At 36.4% G+C, this 9,642-nt stretch overlaps 1 protein-coding gene across 2 annotated transcripts in view; it reads left to right on the plus strand.

Annotated features, from left to right (window-relative positions):
- The first annotated feature begins 349 nt into the window (after positions 1–349).
- The window catches only part of LOC115220514, a 627,919-nt gene continuing 618,626 nt past the window's right edge, over positions 350–9,642 (plus strand). The window contains exon 1 of one of the 2 annotated variants that reach the window (XM_036510020.1): positions 350–886. In XM_036510020.1, coding sequence (XP_036365913.1) covers positions 841–886 — 46 coding nt within the window. In that variant the 5' untranslated portion in view covers positions 350–840. The remainder of the gene's footprint in view (positions 887–9,642) is intronic. The other variant, XM_029790651.2, reaches the window with a different exon arrangement.

A 9,642-nucleotide genomic window follows, 5' to 3' on the forward strand; every position in this document is an offset into this window, starting at 1 on the left:
AATTACACGCTCTGTTGCTCTCCTTTTCAGCACTATTCTCTTCAATTTTCGTTACGCAGCACCTATCTGTATATCTATCTTTCTGTCTATCTATCTATTTCTTCATCTATCTATTTATCTATCTATACTGTTTATATAGTTAATATATACGTATAGATATATAGATAGATAGATACAGCTCTCTCTCGTTCGACATTCTCAGCCGCACTCTCTCCATTGTTTATATATATATACATTTCTATAAGCACACACTTATATACACACACACACACACACATAAATATATACTTATATATATATATATTTATATATATTTATATACATATATATATATACCTGAACTTATATATATTTATATATATATATATATATAATTATAGAACTCAGCAAGACAGACAAACATAATACACACTTGTTATATACACTCCTCTCCTTCCTAATTTCTGCGGTCGTTTCTCTTCCTTTTTTTTTTCTCTCTCTCTCTCTCCCTCTCTCCAAGTGGTTGTGCCTTTACACACTCATAGAAACGTAAACACACACTCACACACATACACACACGCATATATATATATATGTAAACACACTTTAAAAAAATACATATACACACAAATATAATATAAAGTTGCACATGCATATAAAAACACACATAAATGAATATATAACAGACACATGCACATGTATGTATATATATAAAGATATATAATTTAAAGTTACTTATATATACAGCCACACACACATATATTAATTACATTATATAAATACCGGCAAAATACAACGTTGCTTTCGAAAGCTTGGCTATTTTTTCCCTCCTCCTGTTGATAATTTTACATCATACAAGTTATGTCTTGGAAATTATTGCCTTTGTTCCTCTTGGGAATACTATTAGGTAAGTGGCCGAATTCTTCGGGGTTCATTTATCTATTTATCTGTCCCTCACTCCTACTTTTTTTTTTCTTGCTCTTATTTTACATCGAATTTATTCTTTCTTCTTGTTTTATTCTTTCACTCCGTTATACGATATCATACATTATGTTATATATACATATATATACACACATACACATAAACATAATATTTCTGCCGTGTTTTTTTTTTATATTCCCAATATCTAGAAAATATTAACTATTTTAGAAAAAGAAATACATATGAATCGAATGTAATGTCCTTCTAATATCCCCCAATTTAGAGACATTATTATTATTATTATTATTATTATTATTATCATTATCATTATTATTATTATTATTATTATTATGGCGGCGAGCTGGCTGTAATCGTTAGCACGCCGGGCAAAATATTTAGCGGCATTTCGTCTGTCTTTACGTTCTGAGTTCAAATTCCGTCGAGGTCGACTTTGCCTTTCATCCTTTCGGGGGTCGATAAATTAAGCACCAGTTGCGTACTGAGGTCGATCTAATCGACTGGCTCCCTCCCCCAAACTTAGTGCCTTGCGCCTAGACTAGAACAGATTATTATTATTATTATTAAGACGGCAAGCTGGCATAGTCGACTTTGCCTTTCATCCCCTTGGAGACAAGGAAATGACTACCAGTTGAACACTGGGGTCGATGTTATCGACCCATTTCACACCTAAACTTCAGACCTTGTGCCTATAGTACAAAGGATCATCCATCATTATTATTATTATTATTATTATTATTATTATAAAGGCGGCGGGCTGGCAGAATTGATAACGCGCCGAACAAAATACTTGGCAGTATTTCGTCTGCCTTTACGTTCTGAGTTCAAATTCCGCCGAGGTCGACTTTGCCTTTCAGCATCCCAAAGTCGATAAATGAAGTACCTGTTGAGTACTGGGGTGGTTGTAATCGACAAGTACCCTCCCCGCCAAATTTCAGAACTTGTGCATTCAGTAGAAAGATTATTATTATTATTATTATTATTATTGTGACGAGCTGGCGGAATCAGTTGTACACCGGACAAAATGCTTAGCGACAATTCGTCCGACTATACAATCGAAGTTCAAATTCCGCTGAGGTCGTCTTTGCCTTTCACCCTTTCAGGGTCGATGATATAAGTACCTGTCAAGTATTGGAATCGATGAAAATGGCTAGCCCCACTCGCCCAAATGTCCAAGCCTTGTTGCCTGTTGTACAAAGGATTATTACTACTACTACTACTACTACAACTACATAAAGAAATTAAAACGATCGTTATTATTTTGGTTGAGGCGAACTAGCAGAATGGTTAACGCGTCTCACAAAATACCTAGCAGTATTCCCTCCGGCTCTTTACGTTCTCAGTTCAAAACCCGCCGTGGTCGACTTCACCTGTCATCATTTCGGGGTGAAAAAAACAAACACCAGTTAAGCACCAGGGTTCATGTAAACGACTATCCCCCTATCCAAAAATGTCAGGCCTTGTACCTACAGCAGAAAGAATTATTCTCAGAATCATTCACCGTCACGACAGCCAACTGACAGAATCGCTTAACCATCGGGGGAAAATACCTTGTATTTCTTTCGTCATTTTCTTTTTTTTCTTATCATTCTGAGTTCAGATTTCACGGAGGAAACTCTGCGCTTTCTCCCGCCGATGTCGATGAAATAATATACCAGGGAAATTCTTGGACCGATTGTATTCTCTTCAAAGCTGTTGCCCTTCTGTCTAAATTACAAACAGTTACAAGTGGTTGTAGTTGTGATAGTAGTATGCTCCCCGTTCCTATCAACGAGTGCTTATAAGATAGTCGGGTGATACAGTCGGTAAGGCTACCAAAAATTGTTTAGCTATATTACTTTATGTTCTGAGTTCGAATCCCAGTAAGGTCAATAATATTGATAAAGTACCAGCCATGTACTGGGTGACATAAATGGTTCTTTCCTCTATTGATTGTTTCTGCTATTGCCACCGTGGTCCGTGGATATATAACAACATAACTGAGAGACAGAGAAAGAGAGAAAGACATCAATATTATGAGGAACTGAGTGGGGTGGAGGATGGTGGCCGAGTCGGTAGAGAATCGAGATATTAGGGTAGTTTACGACCCGAGTTCAAATCCTACCAAACTCCACTTTTGCGCTTTAGAAACCGTCGGGTGACCAAGTACTCATGACTCTATCGGTTCAACTCCGATATATATTATATTTATATCTATATTATGTATATACATTATATATACATATTATATATATATATATATATATATATATATATATATAAATAGCCATCTACGTTTATTGGACTACTACAATTATTCAGGGGAGATGGTGTACTGGACACAACGCTACCTTACGGTATTTCTTCCAACTCGTTACGTTCTGAGTTCAAATTCTGCTGAGGTCGACTTTGCCTTTCATCCTTTACGTTGCCTTCTGGGTCAATGTAATCGATTTGTTCCTTCCCCTAGAATTTACTGGCCTTGTGCCAAAATTATCATTATTATTATTACAAGTGTTTTACAATTAAAAATCCTTAACGTAACAAGTAACGACCTTTAGTATTTTGTATATGGACATATATATATATATGTGTGTGTGTGTGTGTGTGTGTATTGCGTGCGCACGCGCGCATGGAAATGTTCATGCAGCCTGTGTGTGTAGATCTCTCATTTCCAATGTGTGTGTATGTGTGTGTGTGTGTAGTTGTTCTCAGAGTATACTATGTATGTTAGTCATGTGTTGTTTTGATGATGAATTATTTCCAACTAGCAGTAGGTTGTTTCAACAGAACGCATCACAAGTGACAGTGCCAAAAATGACAACCGTGAAGGTTTTCTGGGTTAGACACACTGCGGGGTAGGTGTATATATTGTAGTGTACACTTATGGAAGAGTGTGTCGATTACGAGGGTGGCGTACACTTGTGGTTCAAAGAAGCAGCAATACAATAACACTTCTCTTCGCGTGTGTTTGTCTGTTTGTGTGAGTGTGTGTTTAGCAAAACACGCACACCTAAACACATAGGCACACTCACACACGCACTCAGCGAAGTTTCGATGAGGAGTGCTTTAAACTTTGATTTAAACACACGAGCGCACAGATATATACATTCATATACATTTATGCAAGCATGTATAAATACACATGTATATTAATGTATGTATATGCAATGACGCATGTGTGCAGTGCACATATACGTATATACATATATGTATTTATGTATATACGAGTGCATGTAGCACATGTATGTATATGCATGTGTATATGTGTGTATTTATATAATATACATAATATACAGTGTCTCCAATCGGTAGTACAGTCGAGCGGTGTGCGATAAATAGATGGTTCGATTCCTGTTGGGTAATTTCGTTCACTTGCAAATGCAAAATGATAAAATAAAATTTTTTAAAATAAGATTCAATTTAAACATTTTAACCGTTCATAATATATGTGTAACCGTCGATAATATAGATATTTTCTACACAAACACACATGCACACAAAATTATGTACGCTGTTTTCTGTTGCTTTCTGCATACACGCTCACTGACATCTTCGTCTGTGTTTGTGTGATGTTGACTTTATTACGTAGATCAAACACTTAATAGCCGAGTTTACGCTCACCTACAATAACAACCACTAGGAAATCAACAACACGAACCATAGCAACAACATCTGCAATAACGACAACTACAACAAGAATATTAAAATCCTACAGCATCAGTATCGCCATCATCATCATCATCATCATCATCATTATCATCCTCAAACACATCACGTACGACAATGTTAACAACAAGCTACAAATGATGCGATAATGTGGATAATGAGAAACTCTCACTCATAACAATAACAAAACCAAAGTCAGCAATAAGCAGCAAGTCTCTATCTAGAAATAGCAGCGAAATGTCCGTTGTAACACTCCCTCTTTCGCATTTAACAGGAATGGCGACATTGCATAATGCCGCTCTAGGTATGTGATGAATAAAAATGGTTGTCATGGATGGATTGCCTTTGATCAGAGTTCTTTTAAATCAAGGTTCATTAGGGGCTTCATATCAACAAAAGAAAAAAAAACTGTTATGATAGAAGAATTTAATATTTGTCCTTCCTCTTCGTCATCTTGATAGAATCTTGAGCGATGTTCTTCCTATCTTTAGCATTAGAACCGAGACAGAATGACGAACACTGTAAAGAATTATTTGGTTTCCCGGCAAGCAGCAGCAGCAGCAGCATCAACAACAGCAGTTAACGTCTACAGCTGCAGTAGCACCACGTGAAACCTCTTTCGATTCTCGGTAGAACGTTGAAAGACCGTATGACGTATATCATAACATCACTTCAATTATCGCGATGATGCACTTGTGGTGCTACTTCTTAGAGTCTGAGAATCAGCCATTCTTTACTTTACCATTCTTCTTACCAATCTACACGTCTTTTACTTTGCTTTCTATCCTGATATTTTACTTATATACCAATATTGGAACCAGCTTTATGTGGTCAATTTATGTGCAAGAAATAGCTGCCAAAATCGCCTTCTAAATCCCACTTGTGTCAAACTATGGATTGCCATATAATTCCATGTACAGAATCACTGAACCAAAAAAATCTCTTAAAAACTGGATGGACTCGTCACTACCGGAAGATTTTGATTGCGGCTGACGTATAGTTAAGCAACAACAACAACAATCCATTGACAATAACAAAAACAGCCACAACAACAACAATAATTTTTATTTATATTGACTTGTAACTTAACAGAGAGATCCAGGAAACTAGGGGAGGAATTCGGTCGATTTCAAACCACACAATCTGATACATTTCAATGATATTTGTGTTTATCGACCCTGGAGGATAAACATCAGTAAAGAAATAAAATCAATAAATGAATCAAATGTAATAATAAAAAGAAAGGAAATTCGTGGGGAAAAAACCCCCTGAGAAATCGACTTTCCCTGAATTCGAACACGGAAGGCAAATTTTCGTAATTTTATGCCATAATTCGTTCGCCCTACTGGCGTTCGAATGTTTCCGCAAACTGAACGAAGTGTTGTCTCGTTTATCTGTATAAAATGAACAGCAAATATCCTAAAGGAACAGGTACATGTACAATAACAAGCTTAGGTGCCGGTCATTGTGTTCCTTAGTTTCGATTCTTTGCTCAGAACAACCGGCTTCACTTTCATTTTTAAATCTTCTTTGAAAGGGTCTCGATGACTAAGTGCATCACCTCCAGATATGCAATTATACATACATACACACACACATTATATATATATATATATATATATATACATACATATACACACACATGTGTGTGTATATATATATATATATATATATATATATATAAACTGAAACATCAACATAAAAAATTTAAGAAATCTTTTACTACTACTACTACTACTACTACTACATGTGTTGAGTTGTCAGGGTGTCATATAGAAGACTTTGTGGTATTTGTTTCGACTCTCTATAGCCGACGTTGAAATACCGCCGAGTTTAACTCTGTCTTTGATGTGTTCTGAAAATGATAAAAGAAAGATACCAGTCATGATGTGGGGAGGTTAACAACCAAGTAAGCCATCCTCGAAAAGTTCCGGCCTTGTCCGTCCTTGCCTAACAAAAAAAAAATTATAAGTGAAAAGAGTTTAATGTTATACACGTATCTAACGTGGACCGTATTTGAATCGGGAGAGAAAACATGATTACACGTAAAAGTCATTGAATGACACGTTCCTTAATAGTCCTGTGTTCAATTTCTTCTCGAGCTGACTTTATGGATTTGATGAAATAGAACACCAGTGATGTATATAACAAATATAAGCAACCCTCAAGGTGTAGATTCCTCTGTGTATTAGAGATATCACTGTTTCCGTGGTTGGGAAGAATGCAATAATATAATCGGTAGAGCATCCGATTTAAGTACACAGTTTACTTTCATCTATGTGCGTTTTGTCTTCTCTTCAAATAGCGGCAAGGTAGACTTTTCTTCTGCCTTTCAAATTGCCTGGTATGTATGTGTGTGATATTGTGAGAATATTTGCTTTTATTTAGTCTGATTAAGCAGACCTGTTGTCAAACATTCCGACTATGATCGCCCTGCCTTTTCAAAAACTATTTGTTTGAATACATTAACAAATATGCATTTAACGAGATCGACTTTGGCCTATCATCTCTCTGTCGTCTATAAAATGATGTAACATTTGGGAGAGGGAGATAGTCGATTAAATCGAGCCCAGTACTTGACTGGTACTTAATTTATCGACCCCGAAAGGATGAAAGGCAAAGTCGACCTCGGCCGAATTTGAACTCAGAACGTAGCGCCTTAATAATGATAACAACAACAACAACAACGATAATAATAATATAAATAATGATAATTATAGTAATATCGCTTCAAATGTTGGCAATTTGGTGAGAGGATGTTTATATAACAACATTCAATGTTGTTATATAAACATCCTCTCACCAAATTGCCAACATTTGAAGCGATATTACTATAATTATCATTATTTATATTATTATTATCGTTGTTGTTGTTGTTGTTGTTATCATTATTAAGGCGCTACGTTCTGAGTTCAAATTCGGCCGAGGTCGACTTTGCCTTTCATCCTTTCGGGGTCGATAAATTAAGTACCAATCAAGTACTGGGCTCGATTTAATCGACTATCTCCCTCTCCCAAATTTCAGGCCTTATGCCTGTAGTGGAATGGATTATTATTATTATTATTGTTAGTATTATTATTATTATTAGTAGTAGTAGTAGTAGTAGTAGTAGTAGTAGTAGTAGTAGTAGTAGTTGTAGTATTAGTAGTATTAAGGCGGCGAACTGGCAGAATCGTTACCGAGCCGGGCAAGATGCTTAGCGGCATTTCGCCCTTCTTTGCGTTTTGAGTTCAGATTTCGTCGAGGTTGACTTTGTCTTCCATCCTTTCGCGGTCAATAAAATAAGTATCAGTTGACAACTGAGGTCGCTGTAATTGACTACCCCCCAAACCCCCATTTTGATGTCCTTGCTGTACCAAAACTTGAAACCATTGTTATTTAGGTGTGGTGTGCACCAGCAGATCAAGAGTTAAGATGTAGAGAATTTCTGTAAATGAATCATTTTCGTTCTTGGTTTGAAACAATTCGGCTTCGGTTATTTGTTTTTTCCTTTTTCTCCAACTTCCCGATTGAATTTTCCACAGCAAAATATTGAGTGGTGCTAGAATTGAAGTGGAAATAACAGTTTGCGATAGCCAGTGCAAAATCATTTAGAAAGACATCGGAGTCACAAATTCCAGTTAAACATTTTAATGTTAATAACTCTCAGAAAAAAATATGGGTTTGACGTTATTTGACACTCAGTGTATAAAAAAACATCACTTCACTCCACAAAGTAGTACGTCTGATTATAATCAATCTATTTTTCTATCTATTCATCTATCCATCTTTTTATCTCTCTCTCTCTCTCTCTCTCTTCTCTCTCTCCTCTCTCTCTCTCTCTCTCTCTCACTCACTGTCTGAGTGACATGTAACTGTATGTCTACCTGTGTACATGCTTTGATGTATGTAAATCATCCAATCATTTAATTTGCTTAAAGAAAGTGGGGAAAGATGACAGTGTGTCCCACAACACAAAAGTACGAGAAGTGACCACACTTGCCTTCTTATTGGCCCCGTGGTATTTATGCCAAGCAACGGTATTGTCGGCATTTTCGTTTCATAGTACTGGCGCCTTACGAACGGCCCGCAGGATAATGAAATACATTTTTGACCTTGTAGGTAGTCCCACCATCATTGTTAAATACGAGGCGAACTGAATCTAACGTTGCTTGGCATATTTGCTGCTGGCCATTGAAGACTGTTCCCCTAACCGTCATATTCTAGTGCATCATAAGTATGTGTCGGTACGAGACTCAACATGGTCAAAGGATTGATGCCATCACTCAATGCTTCTTTGACCAATCTAAACTTCTTCTCAGAACTATTCCAAACTTATCTTTTTGGTGAATGCTTTTAGTGAAGTCATTAGGTGTCGTTATTTGATCAAACAACACGAAAATGAGGTGTAACGTATTGCTAGGCTGGCCAAGTGATTGAATTTTGTGTAACGACATCAAGTAATCATGTTTCATTAATTAAATTTGTTCCTTTCAAAGTTTCAAACTTTCTGTCTTCGCCGTTCATCGCCTTCACCGTTCATACATCTGGATCGATTAAATAAGTACCTGTCGCGGTCAAGGGGTGATCCAATTATCAATATCTCATCATCGATATGTCGAAGATGAGTACCTCTATAAGAAATCAATAGGATTAATCTACATTCGTAGTTGATACGTTAACACATCGATTGTAATACGGTGTTGTGTGGTTTAAACCAGATATATTGTCAATAATAAATGAAAGTAAACCATACATAAGATGAGTTCAAATCTCACTGAGATCGAAGGGTTCTTAAATAAAAGTACTAAGCAACATTTTATTGAACTTAATCAATTGCACCCCACTGTACAATTCAAGGCCTTCAATATATGACAGAAATGGGTTTTTTTTAAAATTCCGTGCTTAAACATAGATGAGGCAGATTCTGAGGTTTATTTCCCTTGGGTCAAATACTAGGGCAGGGGTGGGAGAACAGACGATAGTCACTAAATCCCTTTTCCAAACGGTAGACCATAATACTTCATTGTATTTAATTAAATACCTTAACATCATGAGTACAAATTTAACCGTCACAATCCTTTAGCTTCCAAC

This window comes from Octopus sinensis, linkage group LG16, assembly GCF_006345805.1.
Source record: "Octopus sinensis linkage group LG16, ASM634580v1, whole genome shotgun sequence".
Taxonomy (NCBI): domain Eukaryota; kingdom Metazoa; phylum Mollusca; class Cephalopoda; order Octopoda; family Octopodidae; genus Octopus; species Octopus sinensis.